We start from the raw sequence: 24,645 nt of genomic DNA on the forward strand, positions 1-24,645 counted from the left end.
GAGGGAACTGGAGGGAACCTGATGTAAAAGGGAACTCTGATGTAAAGAGGAACGCTGAGGACTCTGGTGTAAAGGGGAACTCAGATGTAAGGTCATCACTGGTCATTAGAGCCCCCACCTTACACCACAGTGTTCCCCTTTGTATCAGGGTTTGCAGAGTTCCCCCTTGCATTGCAAGGGGGAAACATGCAAACTCTGATATAAAGGGGAACTTTGAGGACCCTGGTTTAAGGGGGAACACAGGGCACTCTGATGTCGGGGGGGGGGGGTCTTTGGTGACTACAAAGCACCTTCTGCAGAGTGAAAACATGACGGTAACGGGGGGGGGGGGGGGGTTACTGATATAAGGGGGAACTTCTATATCAGTGTCCCCCCTTACCTTAGTGTATTGCCTCTCCCTTTACATCAGTGAACCACCCCCCAGAGAGACTGTGTGGCGACTGGCGGACCTCCTCCATAAGAATGCTTACTTGCTCAGGTGCCCGCCTGTGGCCATAATTTTTACAGGCGGCTGCTGTTCGTAACAGACATTTACAGTATCTCACAAAAGTGAGTACACCCCTCACATTTTTGGACATTTTGACTTAGGGGTGTACTCACTTTTGTTGCCAGCGGTTTAGACATTAATGGCTGTGTGTTGAGTTATTTTGAGGGGACAGCAAATTTACACTGTTATACAAGCTGTAAACTCACTACTTTACATTGTAGCAAAGTGTCATTTCTTCAGTGTTGTCACATGAAAAGATAGAATAAAATATTTACAAAATTGTGAGGGGTGTACTCACTTTTGTGAGATACTGTATGGACAGTTTGTAAATTGGCCAATATTGGTAACCCTGCTATACATTATATCCCTTCATCCGCCACAGCCAGCTAACAACAGGCCAAGTAACCCTGGGAGAATTGTTCTGTCAGAGAACATGCTAGACCCGGGAATTGGGAAGAAGACCCAAGACACATGTCCTGGGTGCCTAAATTGAGCAACGCTTATGGCAGAAATCAACATTCTGCTGCCAGCTGAACCCCCGAATCTCCATAAATCCAGTCTAGATACAAAAATTATGTCTGCAGCACAGAGAAGGAAGATTATCCGAGAGAAATACAGGAATACAGGTTGGGGAACACAGCTCAGGAAAGTGACCAGGGTATTACAGGCTGATATCTCCCAGTCCTTGCCCTACTCTGGGCCAATCAGTGAGCAGTATGGGTGGAGGAATGTAGTTAGTGTTAATGACCCACCTGTGCTGATCTCTGTAGGAGTGTCCTCTTCTATAAATGTCCCCGTTATTCCATCCTCCTCCATAGACTGCTGATAATCCCTCACATACCTCTCTTCTGCTTTAACCTCAAATTCTATATCGATCGGATCTCCACTCTAAATAAAGAAAATTAGAGTAAATATCATCTGTAGACTAAAATAAAAGCTCACATAAAAAATCCACATATCATCTCTACGAGTCCATGCTCTAGATGCTCAGTCCCACCAACCTTGTAACAATGAGGGATGGTGTGACTTTCCTGTGTGGAATCCCGGGAATACAGAGGACGGGGACATCTCTCTGGTGGGTTTCTGTAGCTGGATGACTCCACCATAATGTCCTTGTACAGATTTTTGTCTTCTTTTAGAGATTCTGACTCCTCGATCACCCCATCCTCATCATCCTCCTTTTTTATCACTTTTTTGTCCCCAACTTCAGAATCTTTCAGGTTTCCACTCTTAATATATAATAAAAATGACATCAATGGTAACAATGCAGATAATGTACAGATCCTAATGATACTATCAGTGATTGTTCCTCATCTACCTGATGATGGTGGGGGATGGTGTGACCTTCCTGTGTGGAATCCCAGGAATACAGAGGACGGGGACATCTCTCTGGTGGGTTCCCATTACTGGATCCATCTGTAGGAAACACACACACTGACTGAATACATTGTTTCTATGTGTTTATCAGATGATGGGGGATCTAGGTGGATCCTCCGTACTGCTCTCTCCTTTACAATAAAGTCTCCTCTTACCCGGTGATGTGAGGGGCGGCTGATTATCCATCACGACCTTCTTGTAGAGATCCTTATGTTCTTCTAAATAATAGACAGTGACATCCTGACACCTTATAGGAACCTGACACACACAATGATACAGTCACAATCCAGACACATCCCTTGTCTGTTACTGGATAATGTCCCAGAATTCCCAGCACCGCTCACCTCTCCTGTCAGCAGCTCCATCATCTTCTTGGTGACTTCTAGAATCTTCTGCATGTTGTGTCTCTCAAGTTTTAGGGAGTCACATGGAGGCACTGTAATGGTAATATGATCTCCGGACTTCAGAAGAGGAAATTTCTATATTGGAAAACCAATAGGAATATCATGTTAAAATTTCAGAATCCTCTTCACCTCTCTGGTCAGGTCTGTGTTTTATCATTAGAGATAATAGAATTTTTGTAAGAACTTACCGTAAAAATTTTTCTCTGTCAGAGGACGTAAGAGAAAATAGAATTTTTGTAAGAACTTACCATAAAATTCTTTGCTCTGAGTCCTCTGACAGACGCAGCTCCCGTCCCTCTAATTTGGGGTTGGTTGTCTTCCTGTACTGCTTGCTATGAAACTGATTAGTAAGCTCAATGTATCTGAGGGTAATGTCTAGAGGGACAGCCCCTAAAGGTGTGCTAGTGGAAGTTTTTTGATGAAGTTTCACTACCTAGCCTGCTCCTGCATAGGGCGCCATTACCCAATAGTGATGAAACTTGGAAGGGCTGCATCTGTCAAGAGAAAAGAGTGATGTCATGTGACCTCCCAGAATCCTCCTCACCTCTCCGGTCAGGTCTGTGGTTTTTTAATAGAGATAAGAGTGATGTCATATGACCTCCCAGAATCCTTCTCACCCTTCCGGTCAGGTCTGTGTTTTATTAATAGAGATAATAGTGATGTCATGTGACCTCCCAGAATCCTCCTCACCTCTTCGGTCAGCTCTGTGTTTTATTAATAGAGATGAGTGATGTCATGTGACCTCCCAGAATCCTCCTCACCTCTCCAGTCAGGTCTGTGTTTTATTAATAGAGATAAGAATGATGTCATGTGACCTCCCAGAATCCTCCTCACCTCTCTGGTCAGGTCTGTTTTATTAATAGAGATGAGAGTGATGTCAGGTGACCTCCCAGAATCCTCCTCACCTCTCCGGTCAGCAAGTAGATGATCTCCAAGGTGAGGTTTAGTATCTTCTCAGTCATGTGACTCCGGTCCTCCTCCATCCTCACTGGTGCCATTATTTGATCTGTACAGGTCTCCTTGTAGACAGATAAGTTAGGTAAATGAAAGCAAGAATTATTTGGATGGTACTGGTCACACAATAATAGGATGTGGATGTGGGGGGGGGGGTAATAGGACGGTTGCTGTACATTTAACAACTACTGCTCCCATGGGAACACATTTAATCTGGATTGTTTAGTGTTTGTTATAGATAAGATAACACTTTATTGTCATTGTCTACATGCAACTAAATGTATCAAAGGTACTCTTTACACTATACACATTCCACCTAACAGCAATGTTAATAAAAAGGTTTCCCAACACGACCACATATACATACCTTCTAATACATGCCCACATATCTGTTCTCAACCAGTGGCGGCCTGTCTATAGGGGGCGCGGGGGCGCCCCCCCCCAAAAAAAAAAAGAAGAAAAAAAAAATTAAATTTTTAGCCCACTAGGGCTGGGTATGGGGGGTTCCACCGCACGTGCGGCGGGCAGAGGCGCCGATTGTCAGCCTTCTGGAGGTCATCGGGACGCAGAGCAATGTGCCCCGACACTCCCCACTTTTGTGATGTCCTGCCTGTGATTGGTCCAGACTCCAGCCTGGACCAATCACACAGGGGGACATCCCGGGACCTGTGACGTGGCGCGTGGGGGCGGTGCGTGCGCCAGTCACTGCGTCCCGGAGTCACTCACTTGAACACCGTCCGACACCTTCCTGCCAGAGGAGAGCCGCTCAGCTACGCATCAGTCAGGAGGATTCAGGAGAAGAACTGAAGAAGAGAAGTTGTTCATCATCGTCTCTCTCCACTCCACTCCAGTGACTCAGACAGTGAGTGACCACCCACCGCCTGGTTCAGTTCCGCAACTCCGCACTCCAGTCCGCAGCCAGCCACTGCCAGACAACTTGTGTGAGTGTGACAGTCTCAAACAGTCCGACTCGACTCCCGCCGCCGCCCCGGGCCTACTACTCTCAGAGCAGCAGGCCAGCAGCACACCACGCCACGCAGCCGGTCACCGTCTGTGAGGTAAGTCCAAAGACACATTTCCTAATCAGAGCAGAGGCACAGCTCTAGCATGACCTGTATCATACAGGCTGTATGTATGTGTGATGAATCAAGTTGTGGGTCTGTTAGCAGTGACATGGTTATTGGAAGTGGTGGGTGTGTGATCCTGTCCATTGTGTGTGTTGTGTACAGGGGACCTGCATGGCACTGCTGCTCTCATGGATCTTCTTCCAGGAGGATCCAGCACTTTAAGCTGCTGATTACAAAGCATGTGATGATATGTATGTAGGTGTCTCCTAGGCACATGCTGCCCATAGTACACTCTCTATCCTAGTGCTCCATCAGCTCAGCTATTGATCCAGCCAGGGTTATTAGCAATTAATCAGATATTGCTAATAACCCTGGCTGGATCAGATTGGCAAAATGTCTCATTACCTGTGATTAGCCGTGTGCAGTGTCAGCCTCCCGGCGGGATCAAGCAGGTGGGATCCCTAACACGCCCAAGCTCATCTAGCCTCTTCCCCACTGCTCACTGTGCTGCTACTGCGGCACAGTGGCTCGTTATCGTCTGGCGACGTAGACCTACGTCACCAGACATTCCCCTTTCTCGGCGGCGCGCACGCGCCGACAGAGTCCCGCTCCCGCTGTATTCAGTCACAGCGGGAGTCGGGCCAGGGGAGGAGAGGCGGTGATCACCGCCGCTCTTCCCCGATCATCGGGGATCGAGTGTGGAGATCCGCCCGCTTTTGTAAACAAAGCGGGCGGATCTCCTAAGTGACAGGCAGGGTCAGATTGCAGGATTCAGCATAGCTGAACATGAGATCTGTCCCTGTGTCACATAGTCCCCTCCCCCCACACACGTTAGAAAGTACCAGGCATACATTAACCCCTTGATCACCAATAAAAGTTAACCCCTTCCCTGCAGTGTCATTTTTACAGTAACAGTGCATATTTATAGCACTGATTACTGTAGTAATGTCACAGGTACCCCCAAAAGTGTCAGAAATGTCAGACAAGGGTCCGATCTGTCCGCCGCAATGTCGCAGTCCCGCAAAAAAAAAAATCGCAGATCGCCGCCATTACTAAATAAAAAAAAAAACACAATAAAAATGACATAAATTTCCCGTAGTTAGTAGCTGCGATAACTTTTGCGCAAACCAATCAAAATACGCTTATTGCGATTTTCTTTACCAAAAATATGTAGCAGAAAACAAATTGGCCTAAAATGTTAAAAAAATTTTGATTTTTACATTTTGTTTTGGGGGAATTTCATATAAAAAAAATGTGAAAAATATTGTTATTTTTTCAAAATTGTCGCTCTTTTTTTGTTTATAGCGCAAAAAGTAAAAATCGCACAGGTGATCAAATAGCACCAAAAGAAAGCTCTGTTTGTGGGGAAAAAAGGACGTCAATTTAATTTGGGTACAGCGTCGCACGATTGTCTGTTAAAATAACGCAGTGCCGAATCGCAAAATATGGCCTGGTCAGGAATGGGGTAAAATCTTCCGGTCTTAAAGCGGTTAAAAATTCGCTCATTGAGAATTTTTTTGTCAAAGACATGTAGCTAAATACATTTTGGCCTAAATATATGACAAAAATTGAATATATTGAATATTTTTTAACTGTCAAAAGTAGAAAAATATTGCTATTTTTTCCAAATTGTCGCATTTTTTTTATTAATATCGCAAAAAAATGAAAATCACAGAGATGATCAAATACCACCAAAAGAAAGCTCTGTTTGTGGGGGAAAAAAAGGACGTAAATTTCGTTTGGGTACGGCGTTGCATGACCGCGCAATTGTCAGTTAAAGTCGCACAGTGCCGAATCGCAAAAAGTGGCCCAGACGTAAGACAGCAAAATCCTCTGGTGGTAAAGTGGCTAGTCAGGATGGTCATTGTCTTGTCTATTTATAGTCAGTGCTGTTTGTTTAGAGGAACGTATTACTAGAATATTTCTCCAAAATGAAGAGAATGTTCCGGCCCCGTAGGTGAGGAAATGTTCTGATCCTGAAGGGGTTAATCTAGGTTTCCACACTATATATGTGTGTATCATCATCTGCTGGAGATAAATAGTTCCCATTAGGGGTAGGGGGATTGGGTATGTTTGTTCTAAACAAGATAATGACCATCCTGACCATACATGGCCTACAAAGGACTATATTACTAGAATTTACTTCAAAATGAAGCCCCGTAAGTGGGGAAATGTTCTGACCCTGAAGGGGCTAATCTAGGTTTCCACACTATATATGTGTGTATCATCATCTGCTGGAGATAAAAGATAGAAAATAAGATCTTATTACCTCCTCTGCTGCCACTTCCAGTAACGTCTCCTCTTTATGACGTACCACATGGAAGTTCCTGCCTGAACCTAACATCACTTCCTGTCTGTACCTGACATCACTTCCTGTCTTCCATAGGGACTTCTTGTTTTCTAGAGTAGAAGTGAGATCACCACCTTGTGGAGCTCAGAGGAACTGCAGCCCGAGAAACGTCTTGTAGTGTGAACACGGTGTAACGTTAAAAAAACCATACCCCGTGAAGAAACCATACCCTCGTCACTTCCGGTCTGAAATAGCTGAGCAGCGCAGTAGTGCGCATGCTCAGAGCCCCGGATACGTGATTGAAGAAGAAAGAATTTGAGAAGTGCGCATGCTCGGTGGGCATGAAATTATCACGGCACTGTTTCTAATGATATACTTGCGGCGGGTACATTAAAACACTTCGGGTGCAACATAAATCATGTCCTCTCCTATCGCTGTAACTTCCCTCATCTCCGGTAATAAATATAAAAGCGGCGGCGGGTGTATGAGACGTAAATGTGACGGCGATCGCGGCTCCGTGATCCGCTTTTATATTTATTACCGGAGATGAGGGAAGTTACAGCGATAGGAGAGGACATGATTTATGTTGCACCCGAAGTGTTTTAATGTACCCGCCGCAAGTTTAACTACCGTGAGAAATCCATACCCTCCGTAGCGGAACCGGAAGTGACGAGGGTATGGTTTTCTCACGGGTATGGTTTTTTCACGGAACAACGGCCTTGTGCTGTGTGTATGTACTGTATATTATCTATTTATTAATTACTTTATATAGCACCGACAATTTACACAGCACACATTCACACAGTGTTGCCAACCACCAGTATTTTTTACTGGCAGTCAGTAAAAAAACAGGCGATTTTCTTCCGCCAGTAAATGCCAGTGACAGGAAAAAGCTGCCAGTAAAAAAATATTGCTGTGACACTCGGCTCAGAACTGCACATGTGTAGTTTCAGTGTGGACCCGGGCAAGACAATCCCAAGTGCCTGCAACAGTGTGGCATGCAGCATCCTGCATTTTTGTGAGTATGGATCCCTCAGTCTGATTCCCACATTCCAATCTACCTGATACATTTCCATTTTCATTACTATGTTGTATTTTTTTAATAATTTTACTTTATAGATTATGTCTATGCATCAACCCCTGAAGAGTGAGGCTGATCTCATGAAACGCGTCGGGTCACCACAGATACCATGACACATTTACTTTGTGCTATTTGATTACTGTATGTACCAATGTAATGAATTTGTATACTTCAGCCTACTGTTTGGCATTATGACACCTGTTCCCAGTTCTATTGCTGGCATATACTCAATAAACCTGTACTATGTTTTTATTACTGGTTGTGTGGCGCTTCATCTAAAGTCCCAAGTCCCAATGGGCAAAAAAATTATACTCCCCATTTTTTGATGCTTGGCAGTTACGACCGTTTACCTGTGGACTTATTATTGGAAACTCCAGGGCCCATCACATCAAGGACCTCTGATGAGTGGCTTCAAGACCACTGGCATCGCCTAGCCCAAGATAAACAGATAGTGCTGGGGCGGCATCAGGCTCTGACTGTCAACTTGCTGCCACTAAAATCAGGAGACGCGGTCTTGGTGTGCAACCCCAAACACATTAGAGGCAACAAGCTGGAGCCCAAGTAGGAGCCATGCCCATATCGGGTTGAGAAGCCAGAGCACTATAATGGCAATGCCGACACCCTCTCGAGGTTTCCTCATGACCAGCTTCAAGAGAATATAGATCAACAGCTTGAAGAGTACGAGGTTGTCCCCTCCAGGGTCAACCTACGAGAGCAACGTGCGTCTTCAGCTCTGCAAAGCCACCAAATCCCACAAAGGCCAAAAATTCATACCCCCCCCCCCCCCAAGAGTGAAGTAAACTTCAGTGGAAACACCCTGATATTGGTCAGCTCATGAAATATTCCTACAGGGAGCAAAGAAGGCTCTCGTCAAACTTGTGTCAGCTTCTTAAGCAGTGAAATAAGTTGTAAAGATGTAATGGACTATTGTACCGAAAGACACGCAAACCAGGAGCTCAGTCAGAGGCCTTAGAGGTCTGCCAGGTCTTTCACTGTACAGGAGGACACTTTTGTGCCAAATGAACAGAGGCTTTTGTTCGTAAGTACATTTTTTGTCCTGAACTGACTAAGTGGGTGATGAAGGGGTGTCAGAGTTGTGCCACTCAAAAGGGAAAAGCAGAGAAAACCACCCCTTTGGTGGTGAGCACAGGAGAGTCCTTTAAATTACTGACCATAGACTTTTTCACAGTGGCTGAAACATCAGGGTTCAGCTATGCTTTTGTGTTTGTGGACCACTTTTCTAAGTTCACCATTGTCATGCCAACCAAGGATCAGACTGCCATTACCACAGCTAAACTGTTCTGGAAACATGTGGTGCAACCCTATGGGTGCCCAAAGGGGATTTTGTCTGACCAAGGCCCAAACTTTAAGTCTCAGGTGTTTTCTGAATTATGTTGCATTAGTGGCATTTGAAAATCTCATACCATCCCCTATCATCCCCAAGGGAATGGTGTCTGTGAGTGCTTTAATCGCATGCTGTTGGGATTGATTTGCACCTTGGAACAAGAGCAACGTGACAGATGGCCACAGTATATCGGTGATGTTGTCTGGGCTTATAGTCAGTGCATAGAGAAATCGGTTATACTCCCCATTTTTAGATGTTTGGCTGTTGCAGCTGTTTACCTATGGACTTATTATTGGAAACTCCAGAGCCAATTACATCAAGGACCCCTGATAAATGGGTTCAAGACCACTGGTATTGCCTATCCCAAGCTAAACAGATAGTGCAGGGTAGGCATCAGGCTGACGAAAGTACCGTCAACTTGCTGCCGCTAAAACCAGGAGAACAGGGTCTTGGTGTGTAACCCCAGAAACATTACAGGCAACAAGCTGGAGCCCAAGTGGGAGCCTTGCCCATATCGGGTTGAGACGCAAGCTTTTCCTGGATGGCATGTGTATGATGTTGTTTCAGAGAAACCAAATGGACTTTGCAAGAGACTGCACCATAACCTACTTGGCCCATGTGTGTTCACTGCTGATTCACTGTCGGCTAAACCTATTCCTGATTTTCCTCCATCTGTCAGATGGGATAGCAGCCAGGAGATCCTCAATAGTGATTCTGCAGACTGGTACCTACTCCCTCTGCCACCGGTGGAGGATTTACTCTTAGCGGAGAGAGCTACAGATAATCAGGCTTCTCCCACGCCTGTTGAAACTGAGCCTCTTGTGGATGAAGCGTGGCCTGTTGATTCTGATGCAGAGGAGGAACTGTTCCCTGTTTCCCTAGAGGGAGATGGACAGTTGCAAGTTCCAGAGCCTCGCTTACCCAGTAGGGTGACCACATTTCCTAACTGCAATTCAGGGACACTTACTTTATTAGGCCTCCCGGACTAAATAAAATGCCAGGATTGGAAGCAGTGCTTGCGAATAGCGATATGATCGTGTATTACACGGGACGATTTTGGTTCCACAGACCAACAACACGCATGCAGAATTGCAGATAAGGAAGTCAGAGAAAAGTCAGAACAGTTCTGACAGAACTCCCGATCTGCATGCTTGTTTACCTCAGACAACACAGAAGCAGCATGAGAGCCAGGCAACCACCATTTCCACAGCTCAGCAATATGTTTTGTTGGTGTATGTGTTTTATATGACCAGCCTGGGACTTTCCTCCCTGCATATATGGGACTGTTCCTTGTCATTCACCCTGCAGGACTTGGCAGCTTTATTTCCTGTCACATTATGTGACATTATGCACCCTGTACCCCGCCACTGCTGTGTAAGCGCCCTGCGGACATGCCAGGAGGACTGGTGTCAGACATTTTATTGAGAATTGGGTCAGTGTGTGGCAGCAGACATCCATTAAAATGTTTAACTTACATTTTATGTCCTCCTCTTAAATGCTGATAACGGCCAGCCGTTGGAGACAGTTACAGGAGCAGGCTGAGTTGAGCTGAGGCGGCCCCGCACAGTAGATGATCCCGGGCCGGCTCCGGCTGACGTCACCGTCGTCACGTGACTCTCTCTCGGCCGCGCACTGCGTGCAGCAAGGCAGGGGAGGAGCCAGTGAGCCACACACACTGATTGGACAGACACAGCACAGCAGAGAGCAGACATTCTATTCATCCTCTGCTCACTGCTCTCGTATTGGCTCGAATTGCAGCCCGCCCTCTTACCTCCTCTCCTTACTGAAAACTTCCAGCCGCCGACAAGTCTACTAGTTATCACCGCCACAGCTGCCATTACATCATTCCTGAGGGGGCCAATCACCTCGCGGCCTCGTGCACTTCCTCTTCCTTTCTATTCTGCCGGTTCGGTGGGGGAGCGGAGCGGCAGTGCGGCAGCAGCGGCACGTGTTCTCATGGTCGGCGGACATTCCGGGACACTGCATTGTCCCGTAATGAGGGTGACCGGGACCCGGGACAGACTCTCCAAATGCGGGACTGTCCCGGGCGATCCGGGACACGTGGTCACCCTATTACCCAGGCGCACTACCAGGGGAGTGAAACCTGTCGAATATTTGCACTTCCTCTTCCTTTCTATTCTGCCGGTTCGGTGGGGGAGCGGAGCGGCAGTGCGGCAGCAGCGGCACGTGTTCTCATGGTCGGCGGACATTCCGGGACACTGCATTGTCCCGTAATGAGGGTGACCGGGACCCGGGACAGACTCTCCAAATGCGGGACTGTCCCGGGCGATCCGGGACACGTGGTCACCCTATTACCCAGGCGCACTACCAGGGGAGTGAAACCTGTCGAATATTTGGATTATGTTACTTGAACTGTTTGACTGTTGACTGTTTTTCTGCTTGTTATGCTATTGCCCTGTTTAATTGCCTTTACCTAGGTGAATGCCGATGACTGCATTCTTGAAGTGGGGGGGGGGGTGTATGTAGCCTCCTCACATACAATTAACTGTGACAAGACAGTCTTGCTGTCTGAGAGAAGTGGGACTAAAATTGTATCATACTCACTTTCTCATGCAGAAATGTCATGTTATATGCAGATGTTTAATGTTTGTGTTTTCCTGCTGTGTTGTGAAATCCTGTTGCTGTTCTCTGAACTTGTCTCCAGCAGCCATCTTTGGGAAGCCTCATGTTCTGATTGGGAACACGTTCTCTCAAGATTTGTTCCACCATATTCTGTTAGCTCAGGTATAAAAGACAGAGCCCAGCCACCATTTGAAGAGACGTGTGGAATTAGTGAGGGACAGATACCCTGCTTGTGAGGGAAAGCTAGGCTGCATCGGTGGAACCTGCTTATGGACACCAGCCTATGGGAAGTAATCAAAATGTGCCTTGTACACCACTGATGTGCCCGAAGAGAGGAATATTAACTACAGTTCCAGTTTACTTAGCTGCATTCTGTATCTTTGGTGAATGCACTGTGAATTTGTGCCTTATATGCTAACAAGAGGACTGTTTACTCCACTTTTGTGAATATAATTTTCCACTGCTGCTTAATATTTTATTATTCTATCTTTTCATGTGACAACACTGAAGAAATGACACTTTGCTACAATGTAAAGTAGTGAGTGTACAGCTTGTATAAAACCGCATTCACATTGATCCGACTTGGACCGCGACTTGTCAGCCTGACAAGACGCGGTCCGTCGCGCTCCCATTGTGTAGTACAGGAGCCGTTCTAATAGGAGCAGCACAAGTCGCTCCGACTTAGAAAAAGGTTCCTGTACTACTTCGGGGCGACCTGGAGGTGACTTGCATAGACATTCATTTTATGAAGTCCGTGCAAGTCGCGCCGAAGTCGCGCTGCACGCGACTTCACAGGTCGCCCCCTAAGTTGGAGCGACGCAGTGTGAACCGGCACTAACAGTGTAAATTTGCTGTCACCTCAAAATAACTCAAAACGCAGCCATTAATGTCTAAACCGCTGGCAACAAAAGTGAGTACACCCCTAAGTGAAAATATCCAAATTGGGCCCAAAGTGTCAATATTTCGTATGGCCACCATTATTTTTCAGCACTGCCTTAACCTTCTTGGGCATGGAGATCACCAGAGCTTCACAGGTTGCCACTGGAGTTCTCTTCCACTTCTCAAAGACGACATCACGGAGCTGGTGGATGTTAGAGACCTTGCGCTCCTCCACCTTCTGTTTGAGGATGCCCCACAGATGCTCAATAGGGTTTAGGTCGGGAGACATGCTTGGCCAGTCCATCACCTTTACCCTCAGCTTCTTTAGCAAGGCAGTGGTCGTCTTGTAGGTGTGTTTTGGGTCGTTATCATTACCTTAGCCTCCATTCACCACATGTTTTCTACTGGAGCTAGACACACCATCATTTTTTGTCCTATCTAAAGTTTATCTGTTACAATCTTCTCAAGTCTTTTGGATTAAAGCTTTCTATGATCTGCAGGATGTCATTTAGATCAAATTCACTGTCAGCCAAGCTACTAGACTGTATGTTATAAAACACATATTGGGTCCTAAAGAGATGGGATTTTTAAGGAAATCCAAACAATTTTATATAAAAATATAAATTTTATTGATAAAGTATATTAACTCCTTCAATATCGGGCACTTTCACCCTCTTCCTGCCCGGGCCGATTTTCAGCTTTCAGCACTGTCACACTTTGAATGACAATTGCGCGGTCATGCAACGCTGTACCCAAATTAAATTTTTATCAATTTTTTCACAAAAATAGAGCTTTCTTTTGGTGGTATATAATCACTGCTGGGTTTTTTATTTTTTTTACTAAAAAAAAGGAAAAAGACAGAAAAGTTTGAAAAAAAAAAACGTTTTTCTTAGTTTCTGTCAGTAAATTTTGTAAATAAGTAATTTTCTCCTTCACTGGTGTGCGCTGATGAGGCTGCATTTATAGGCTGCACTGATGGGCACTGATTAGGTGGCACTGATGAGGAGGCACTAATATGCTGCACTGATAGGTGGCACTGATATGCACTGATAGGTGGCACTGATATGCACTGATAGGTGACACTGATGGGCAGCATGGATGAGCAGGCACTGGTGGGCACTGATTAGCATCACTATTGAGCACTGATTGAGGCCACTGGTGGGCAATGATTGGGGTCACTGATTGGCATTGACTGGTGTCACTGATGGGCACTGTTTTTGCTTTACTGTAATCAGGGCCCTGATTACTTGTACTGGACTCCCCTTTGAGAAGGAGCCACTGATAGGCTCCCTTGGTCACACACACTGACAGTGTGAGGCAAGGAGCACCGATAAATGGCGTTTCCTCATTTACATGTGAATGGCTGTGATTGGACACAGCAGATCACATGGGTAAATAGCCAAGTCATTGGCTCTTTACCAAGATTGGGGTCATGCCGTGTCCTAGGAACACGGTGCAGGCACGCGAGAGCGGCCATTCTTGGGTGCCGTCATATGACATCCCCCCAGAACGAGAGCCGCACCACTCCACTCCACCGTGGGCGGGCAAGTAGTTAAAATAGGCAAACCACGGTCAAGATAAAAACACACAGCATATACTTAGATGGTATAATGGTAATAGAATTATTGCACTTATACTCAGAAATCAAAAAATGGCATTCCCGAGCACAGCTGAGAAACAGCTTAGATTAAATTTTAGCAGGGGAAAATCCAACGCGTTTCGATATATAAGATAATGCCAAATCTTCTTCAGGGATTATTTGCTATTGTATTTTTGATAGAACCATTTAGTATGAATGCATCAATAGGGGAGAGGTCTCCCAAGAATAGCCAGACCTTGCAAACAGGATCACTGGAAATTAAATTCCATTCCAAGGCCAAATTAAAGTGAAAAAAGGGGGTATTTCAGGCAAAGCCAGCTATATAAACATTGAACTTGGAATACTACAACCCGACCAAGCTTGGATGGCCAAGAGGCCAAATAGGATGACCAAGAGCGCCACACGGTGTAAGGTAGCTAGCAGAGAAACAAATGCCATTTGGTGATCTCTCCTTGTACGGAGGAGAGATATGGGACATTGCTGACTTGAGGATCGCCAAGTTTGTTTGACTACCTGTGTGCTGATCCCGGCTTCGTTCACCGTCTGTGCTTGTTTGCTGCCCGTCCTGATCTCGGCTTGTCTCTCACATTTCCTGTTGTCTCCTGCTGTTTGTACCCTCTCTATGCCTGCCCCTTACAATATTGTTCCATTCCTCCCGCGGTCTTCCTCCTGCTGTGTCTAATCACAGCGGGAGCGCGACTCCAGCAGCGCGCACGCACCGCCAGAACCGCATGCACATAATCATGTAGATCTACGTGATTATGCGCAGCCGAGCCAGCCTGCCGCAGAAAATCTGCGTGGGGCGGTTGTCAAGTGGTTAAACATTTATGTGACCACTATACATAACAATAAAGCAGTTCTAAATAAATAAATAATTAAATAAAACACTATGTACTGTGCAAACTATTCATGTACAAAAATGGGTCAATTTTACATATACACATAATGTGTAAAGATTGCGTGATGCCCAAAAAAGTGCTATGATCATGTATCAGAAAAAGTCCACAAAACATATCATGACGTGTCCATACATGCGAATCACCGCAAAATTATATAATAGTGGTCTGACAACTGTGATATTAATTCTTGAAACGTTCTCCACCTAAATATTGTGCCACTTCAATCCACCCTTCTCCTGCGTCCGAGATTCTCAGTGCCCCTTAGGTAATAATAACTCACCAGCCAAAGTTGACCCATTATAAATATAAGTGTAGCACTGTCCCCGCAGGGCCTGCTAAATGTGACCTGACGGCTCCCCTGATTACCAGCACACAGTTACCTTGAGATATAGTTCATGGATCCCTCCTTGCTCCTGATGGCTCCTCACACAAATAAACAGTCTAGGGGTGTTGGGTTTTTTTTATGTTTATTTGGAACTGGGATAGGAGAAGGGAATAGTGGGATACTCCAGTTGAACTATTCACATTAGTTGAGGACTTTTACTTTTAAGCCTTCTAGGTTGACTGGAAACAGCTAGGCTGCTTAATCCACAATGCCACAAGTGTAGAAAGGGTTAAGTCTCTTGCTCTTTACTTCCTAGCAAGGTGACAACTTATCTTCAGGGCTCTCTCACTAGCATCCCCTTTCAACCGAACACCCATCCACTGACTATCCTAGGAGCAGGGGTGGCCCCCCTCAGGTCAGGCCCCTTGACATGAGATTCTATACTCACTCTACTACAGAGACATATCCTCCAGCGTCTCTCCTCTCAGTCAGCTTCTCTGGACCTGGTTCAGTTCCTCACTGATACTCTCAAGGTCCTCAGGACAACCCCCTGAGGCTGCATGGCACCTCTACAGAGGAGGAAGCAGCTGCACCCCCCCCCCCACACCGGGACTTCGCTATACAGACGAAAGTCCTCAAACACATGTACTCCTGACTTTTATACATTATCCCAACATGCACTGAGACACTTTCCCTCTGCCAATCATCAGGGCCGTATCAAGAGCCTGTGCACCTATTCGTCATATTTCCTACCACTGTCCAACTTGCTTCCCTATTGGACCAGTGTGAAACATTCTCTAGATAGAATGAGTTGCACTCTGAGCACAATGAACAGACCTCCCTAACAGATCCTGCTCTCTGGTAGGCAGAGAACAATATTACCTGCAGCCCCTGTGGTAAGCAGACAGAGCTCAAAACTATACTACTACTAGCACCTACCTAGGAGGGTGCTACATAAGAAGGTCAATATGCACCTTGGGTTGTATTAAGATCGCCTCCTCCACTGTTCTGCCACCTTAATGGACTTCCAGACCGTATTTATACCTTAACACCCTTACAGATCATTGCTGTTCGTTGTTAATGAGAGACAGAAATTGTGCATTGGACAAGGAACCCCTAGAAACCTTTGGAGGAAACCTGGCTGAGAAAGGCTGGACTAGGTAGTAATATACAGCGCCTTAACCACTTTACCACCGGAGGATTTTGCTGTCTTCCGTCCAGGCCACTTTTTGCGATTCGGCGCTGTGTGACTTTAACTGACAATTGCGCGGTCATGCAACGCCATACCCAAACAAAATTGACGTCCTTTTTTTCCCACAAACAGAGCTTTCTTTTGGTGGTATTTGATCACCTGTGCGATTTTTACTTTTTGCGCTATAAACAAAAAAAGAGCGTTTGTTTTGAAAAAATAACAGTATTTTTAACATTTTTTTATATGAAATTCCCCCCAAAAAAGATGTAAAAATCGAATTTTTTTAAAATTTTTGGCCAATTTGTTTTATGCTACCTATGTTTGGTAAAAAAAATCGCAATAAGCGTATTTTGATTGGTTTGCGCAAAAGTTATTGCGTTTACTAACTATGGGAAAGATTTATATCATTTTTGGTGTTTTTTTTTTAACGAGTAATGGCGGCGATCTGCGATTTTTTTTTGCGGGACTGCGACATTGCGGCGGACAGATCGGACCCTTGACTGACATTTTTGACACTTTTGGGGGTATCAGTGACATTACTGCAGTAATCAGTGCTATAAATATGCACTGTTACTGTAAAAATGACACTGGCAGGGAAGGGGTTAATTTTATTGCAGAGGGAGGGGTTAATGTATGCCTGGTGCTTACTGACGTGTGGGGGGGGGGGGAGGTGACTGTGTGAGACAAGGACAGATCGGATGTCCAGCTATGCTGAACAGTCCGATCTGTCACTCCCTGTCACTGAGGAGATCCGCCCGCTCTGTTTACACAGGCGGGAGGATCTCCACACTGGATTCCCCGACGATCGGGGCAGAGCAGCGGCGATCGCCGCTGCTCCTCCCCTGGCCCGACTCCCGCTGTGAATGAAAACAGCGGGAGCGCGCCTCCGGCGGCGCTCGAGCGCCGCCTACAGGGGGAGGAGTCTGGCGACGTAGGTCTACGTCGCCAGACCTACAAGAGCCACTTTGCCGCAGTAGTACTACGGTACTCAGCGGTAAAGTGGTTAAAAAAGTATTCATACCTCTTGAAATTCCACATTTTGTTATGTACATGTATTTTATTGGTGTAGCAGTTTTTCCAGGTCTTGTGCCTGATATGGGTCTGCCATTGTTACCGGTGACACCTCCAACACATTTGAGTTGTGAACCCAGGTGTGAGAACTGAGACAATGACCATTCCGGGATCTTTGGTTTGTTTTGTTTTATTGTATTTAGGGGATGGGAGAAGGGATTGAGTGGGATACTCCTCTGGCTCAACTAGGTACACTTTGGGACACTTGAAGAGAAATGCCTGTTGGCGCTGTCTTGACGCCAGCTGAATGCCGACCAGCGCTTCCTGAGGCCTAAAGATACTGTAGTACTGAAACTGTGCTGGAACCTCGACTTTAACTTAGAAGATCCAGGACTGTAGAATAGTTGACTCCTGACACTACTTTAGCTCAAAAGTCACTGAACAGCTCCCTCCAGCCCTGCACTGGCTGAGGTAGCTCTGTGTAGATACTTGTGCTGCTGCAACTCTTAACCTTCTACACTTCCCACTGTACACTGACTCTTCAGGGCCCGAACTACAGACGCCCCCTTTAACACTTCAGGGTCCTCTACCTAGGTACCCTCTCTAATATTTTAGGGTCCTCTGACCGGGCATCCCCTTTAACAGCTAGCTGACCCCTGGATCCCTAAAACCTTCTCCGGAGTGGTCCCCTCTGACTCTAGGCAGACCCCCAGGCAGGGGCGTAACTACAGGGGTTGCAATTGCAACCGGGCCCCATGCTCCAGGGGGCCTGTGCGGCTCCCCTGTACACCCGGATAGGGGGGGGGCGGCAAGGGCAGCATGTAGAGAAATCACTCCTCCTATCCAGTTCACTTTTGTTTTGCTGTCTCTGGGCCCCTGTGTGCACCCCTGGTTCCCCCTTACTGTGCTCCCTTCCCTCTCCTGCCGGCTGCTGCAGGGGATGTGTCACAACAGAGAACCAGGAAGGGGTCAGTAAATATGTAAGCTCCTTCCTTTTCTGAATGGAAAGAGTCAGTCACATTGTAAAAAAAAAAAAATAATAAAATTATAAAAAATAATACAATTAAAATACCAAAAATAAAAACTACTGACACCAGTGGGTGAACTTCCAGGATCGAAAAGGTCACACTTGGGACCGGGCCCTGTCATTCCACCACCGTGGGGAGTCCCCAACATGGCAAGAAGGGGGCCACTGCAGAACTTGTGAAAGGGTCCTCGTGCAGGACCGTAATAAAGGGCCACGCAACGAGAGTAAAGGGCCCCAGGATCAGTGGGAAGAGCCCCAGGCTTGAAGGTAAGGGCCCCGGCCAGGGGTTCAGGGGGCCCTTTATGGTTTCTTGCACCGGGGCCCTGAAGGTTCTAGTTACGCCTCTGCCCCAGGGGCAGTCCACAGTACTCACGACCTTTGTAGGCTTTCCTGAAACTGGACCCCTCTCTCTCTTCGCTGGTTCTGGGCACACCAGATCCCCTCTGCAGCTCAGCTTCATACACTTTGGATTCCCAGGCCGCCACCCGGGAGACCAGCTTCCTCTAACAGGGGGAGAGACAGCTGTACTCTCCCTCCTGGGGCAGAATCTGCCTTCTGGGGTAGATACAAGCCTGACTGAGCCATTGATTGGGTTTCCTCCACTGCCCTATGAGAATCCTCTCACAGAGCCAGTGGGGAGACTCCCCTCTCAGTAACCTCACCTGGGAGACATGACAGTCCAGCTGAAATCATGGCCCTGCCGTTAAGCAGCCAAGGCCCACTATACTTTACCTAGCACCTACCTGTAGGGTGCTACATTGGGTTTTTATGTGATAGCCCAACACAGGCACATAATTTTGAAGTGGAAGGAAAATGATAAATGGTTTTCAAATTGTTTTACAAATAAATATCTGAAAAGTGTGGCATTCATTCAGCCCCCTTTACTCTGATACCCCTAACTAAAATCTAGTGGAACCAATTGCCTTCAGAAGTCACCTAATTAGTCCACCTTTGTATAATCTAATCTCAGTATAAATACGGCTGTTCTGTGAAGCCCTCAGAGGTTTGTTAGAGAACCTTAGTTAACAAACAGCATTGTGAAGGCCAAGGAACACAGTCACACCCGACAGGTCAGGGATAAAGTTGTGAAGAAGTTCAAAGCAGGGTTAGGTTATAACAAAACTATCCCAAGCTTTGAACATCTTACAGGGCACTGTTCAATCCATCATCTGAAAATGGAAAGGGTATGGTGCAACGGCAAACCTACCAAGACATGGCATTCCGCCTAAACTGACAGGCCGGGCAAGGAGAGCATTAATCAGAGAAGCAGCCAAGAGGCCCATGGGGACTCAGGTGGGAGAATCTGTCCACAGGACAACTATTAGTCATGCACTTCACAAATCTGCCCTTTATGGAAGCGTGGCAAGAAGAAAGCCATTGGTGAAAGAAAGCAGTTTGCGAGAAGACATGTGGCACAGTAAACTTGGCACAGCACAGAAATTTACAAATGCAGTAATTTAGAAATTGGATTAAAAATGTTTTTTTTAAAAAGAAATTGGATTGAAATTTAAGCACTGGGAAACACTTTTTGAAAGAAAAAAAAGTGCATTTTATATACAACTTTATAGATCAGACCCAAATGAGGAACAAATTCGGAAGAAAGAGGGACAGAGGGACTTTGTTACAAATCAGGGACAGTACACACATAGCACAAGGCCATGTTTACACTACAAGTACGCTACCCTGTTGTCAGGGCTGCAGTTCCGCTGAGCTCCACAAGGTGGTGAGCTCACTTCTACCCAGATATATAGTCTCTATGGAAGACAGGAAGTGATGTCAGCTACAGACAGGAAGTGATGTCAGATATAAATAGGAAGTTCCGGGTGAGAGGTGAGTGGGGAGGAAGTAGAGAGAAGACATTGCTGGAAGTGGCAGTAGAGGAGGTAATAAGATCTTATTTTCTATTTACACCCAGTACCCCCCCCCCCCCCCCCACCCCACCCGTCATGTCCGTCTTCTTCCTCCATAGTCACTGTGACATCTTTTATCTCCAGCAGATGATGATACACACACATGTATAGTGTGGAAACCTAGATTACCCCCTTCAGGGGGAGAACATTTCCCCACTTACGGGGCCGGAACATTCTCTTCATTTTGGAGACGTGTCATCTTCTCACCTTATTAGTCTCTTGTAGTAAAAGATGAGATTCAGATTCGGGTTGTACTGAAAATTACGTTATGAATTACATTAAACAGCAGTTACTGGGGACAATTCCGGAATCCTCTAACTACGAAAGAGCTCCTTGTACACCCAGTAACCTGTGCGCCTTACCCATCCAGTGTATTTTCCCTGAGACAGCGCCATTCCACTAATCAGTCATGTTCTTGTTTGGAACTTTACCATAAATTACCGCAAATCTACATTCGACTGCCAAAGTTGTGTCGTATTCTCCCATTTCTTGTTGTCCTATCATAAGCCCCACCCACAGCCCTGTTCCTTACTATGGTGTCCATTTATGAAACTGTGAATTTTTTTCACAGTTTACTTCTCGGCAGGTCTCCAGGGAAAATTATCACCTCTGGCACCCTTTTTATGAAGCGGTGAACTTCAGTTCTCACAGGGGGATCAGAGGAGAATTTTTCCTCAGAGAACGTCCGAGATCTGTGTACAAGTGAATAGGCCGCCTGTAATCTCGTGAGACAAAGCAAGATTACAGTACAAGAAACCGTTTAAAAAGCAGTGATAGATTATCACTGCTGAGTACATGTGCGTTCGACCCCCACTAATGTTAACCACTTAAGCCCCGGAGGATTTGCCTGCTAAAAGACCAGGGGGTATTTTGTGATTCGGCACTGCGTGATTTTAACGGACAATTGCGTGGTCGTGCGACGCTGTACCTAAACGAATTTGACGTCCTTTTTTTCCCACAGAGCTTTCTTTTGGTGGTATTTGATCACCTGTGCGATTTTTTGATCATGCGCTATAAACAAAAAAAGAGCATCAATTTTGCAAAAATAACAATATTTTTCAAATTTTTTTTATATGAAATTCCCCCCAAAAAAAGTAAAAATCAAAATTTTTTAACATTTTCGGCCAATATGTTTTATGCTACATATGTTTGGTAAAAAAAATCGCAAAAAGCGTATTTTGATTGGTTTGCGCAAAAGTTATCGCGTTTACTAACAAAGGGAAAGATTTTTGTAATTTTTGTTGTTTTTTTTTAACGCGTAATGGCGGCGATCTGCAATTTTTTTTGCGGTACTGCGACATTGGGGCGGACAGATCGGACCCTTGACTGACATTTTTGACACTTTTGGGGTTACCAGTGACATTTCTACAGTAATCAGTGCTATATATATGCACTGTTACTGTAAAATTACACTGGCAGTGAAGGGGTTACATTTATTTGAGAGGGAGGGGCTGTGTGTGTCCCTAGGGGCGTGATTCTAACTGTGATTGGCTGTGGCTTGAGCTCTAGGAACAATGATCAACGGTCCTACATAGTAGAACCGTATGATCATTGTTTCTACACAGGGGAGAATGGCAGGCGGCTTGTTTACACTAGCCGCCTGCCTTTCTCCCTCTCCCCTGACGATCGCTGAGTGACCGGCTCTCTCGCTCTCGCTCCCCAGAGCCTCACAGGCTAGTGACGTACTGATACGTCACTCTGCCTGTGAGGGGCTGACCGCCGCAGTATATGTACTTGCGGCGGTCGGCAAGCGGTTAATAAAATAATTAGTCCCCCTACATAAATTTACATATATACTGCATACACACACACATACATTTTATATATATATATATATACATATGTATGTGTGTGTGTGTGTGTATATATATATACACAGTATATATATATATATATATATATATATATATATATATATATATATATATATATATATATATATATATATAAATATGGCAGGGGGACATGATTACTGTGTTGGGGGGGTCTGAATGAGGAAGAAAGAAGTCGATAATCTTCCTTTTTCCCCCTCAGTTCTCCCCCGATTCTGTCTTCTCTCCCCGATTCACCAGCGCCAGGCTGGTGTATCTGGGAGTGTGAATTCTGACCCAGATCAACAGTGAAGTGCGGAGATCGCAGCTTCATAACCTGGCCATTTTTGTGTCTGTCAATGACAGATTCTCCATGTGTAGAGATGATCAGCGGAGAACATGTTCTCCCCCGATCATCTCTGTTTCATAAACCAATAAAGATCGGAAATGAGCTGCGATCAGCAGGATCACTGCTCATCTCGGTTTCATAAAAGGACACCTATAAGTGTGGTTTGTGATCAGTCAATAAAGGGGGAGGAGGTTTATAACCCCACCCCTCACTATAAAAGAGGGTCTGAGATATGCCAAAAATGGTGTCCGTCCCTGCAAAGCTTTTGGTCTGAAGTCTTGGGTTTCATTGCTAAATTGACTACCATCACTGTACCAGCTGGGATTGAAACCTGTATCCTGGGACTGGTGAATGCGTTGGCCCATACTGTTGCTACTCGCACCCTTTTGGGGCTTTTGCTCTTCTATGCAAGAAAGTTGGTGGTGATGCACTGGAGGGAACCGGGAGCCCCAGCATTGTCAGAGTGGAAGGCCCTGGTGAATTCGATGATACCATTGTACAAAGCAGTTTACAAATACAGAGGGTGCCCAAATAAATTCCACAAGGTCTGGGACCTGTGGTTGGAAGCCACGGATACTGCAGATGATCCATCCGTTTCAGATGTTAATGTATCTTCAACTGCCGTGTAGGTTGCTCATGTTTAAGTATGCTGGTATGTTTTGTTTCTGCCTCCCTGACCGCACTGGACCGTAGTGTCTGAATTGCATGTATGTTTGAATTTTGGTAAACGGACCTGAGAAGCTCGAGACTTTCTTTGAGCTGCAGCCACTGTTGGGGGATAGTGGGTCTATTTTTTACTTTTATTTTATATTTTTTATTGTTATTTTACTGTTCTATGTTGTTGAGCCTAGGTATGCCCACATGGCTCTGTTTTGTATGCTGTTCTGTATTCCTTACAGCTGTATGTTGTGTTACAGAACAGCCCGGTATTCACAAACAGCCTCCGTGCTGTGGATTTCCCTAGAGCAGATTTGGACGTGGAATTATTTTTTTCTTTTATAAGTAGATTGGCTTATTTACAGCAGAAACTCCCCAATCAGATTCATTTCAGTAAAACAAAAGAATAAAAGCTGTTTTCAGGTGCTTTTAAAAGAGACACATACTTCATCAAGTAGGACTAAGCCTTTGTGTGTGACTGGCAGTGACAGGCCCTCTTTTTGGAGAAATATACATTTGATTAGACCCCTGATCTCTACTCTGCCCTCCAAGGTAGCCGGTCAAACTGAGATGGGTTTAAACGGTTGACGGCCTAGTAGACGTGCACGCCGGAGATTTTCATTTTGTTTTGGATGCATTCGTTAATTGAAGAATTGTGTTTTGTCATATTCATTATGTTGAACCGATTTTGTTTTCGTAATTCGTTTCGTATCTTTGACATTCATTTCGTATATTTGTTAGTCCGGGAGGATTTGAAAAATTTTGCAGCTTTTATGGAGGATTGCTATATACATTATCGAATCGGACGGGTTTGAATCAGAAAGGATTGGATATTTTTGAACCCACCAAGAGAAATGGCATGAGCTGATTGGGCAATATCGACTGGCGTCATGTGCATCTGAATTATTGAATGGAACAAAATTTGGATCCGTTCATTATCTGAATTTTCAAACAAGTTCGAGAATTGAATTAATTTCCCCATTGCCCCGAACTACTATGGCATCATGTGACATCATCTGAATGAAATTAATGTATTTGTTAATTTTGTTATAACTTTTTTTGGATTTGTTGCAATTCGTTTCTGTATCCTGAATCCCCGAAAATGAAATTCTCATCTGAAACACAAAACGAATTGCACATGTTCTACTGTATGGCCAGTAAACAAAAACCGGGATTAGACACGTTGCTTATGGGATCATTCCTCACACAGGAGAGGGAGATGGAACGGATGTTCCTCTCTGTCTTCTGTCTGAATTTGGGCCTAGGCTCCCTGGTAGAACAGGAAAACCTGGGAGTGGCGGGAGATCACTTTTACATAACAGCCTATCACCGGTTGAAAATTTTGACTTGCAGGAACAAGGCTATAACCGCTCATTCCTGACAGGAGTTGGTTAAAA

The 24,645-nt window shown here is 45.5% G+C and overlaps 2 protein-coding genes across 2 annotated transcripts in view; one reads left to right on the top strand and one right to left on the bottom strand.

Annotated features, from left to right (window-relative positions):
* The window catches only part of LOC309550007 (uncharacterized protein), a gene marked incomplete at its 5' end in the record, with an annotated part of 46,514 nt that extends 39,881 nt beyond the window's left edge, over positions 1 to 6,633 (bottom strand). Inside the window, 2 exons of the mRNA XM_082250481.1 lie at positions 1,489 to 1,716; positions 6,559 to 6,633. Coding sequence (XP_082106607.1) covers positions 1,489 to 1,716; positions 6,559 to 6,633 — 303 coding nt within the window. The remainder of the gene's footprint in view (positions 1 to 1,488; positions 1,717 to 6,558) is intronic.
* Positions 1 to 24,645, top strand: part of LOC309550685 (uncharacterized protein) — a 903,485-nt gene that overhangs the window by 617,226 nt on the left and 261,614 nt on the right. The window lies entirely within an intron of this gene.

The sequence above is a fragment of the Pelophylax lessonae genome (assembly GCF_965119305.1).
Source record: "Pelophylax lessonae genome assembly, chromosome: 3".
Taxonomy (NCBI): domain Eukaryota; kingdom Metazoa; phylum Chordata; class Amphibia; order Anura; family Ranidae; genus Pelophylax; species Pelophylax lessonae.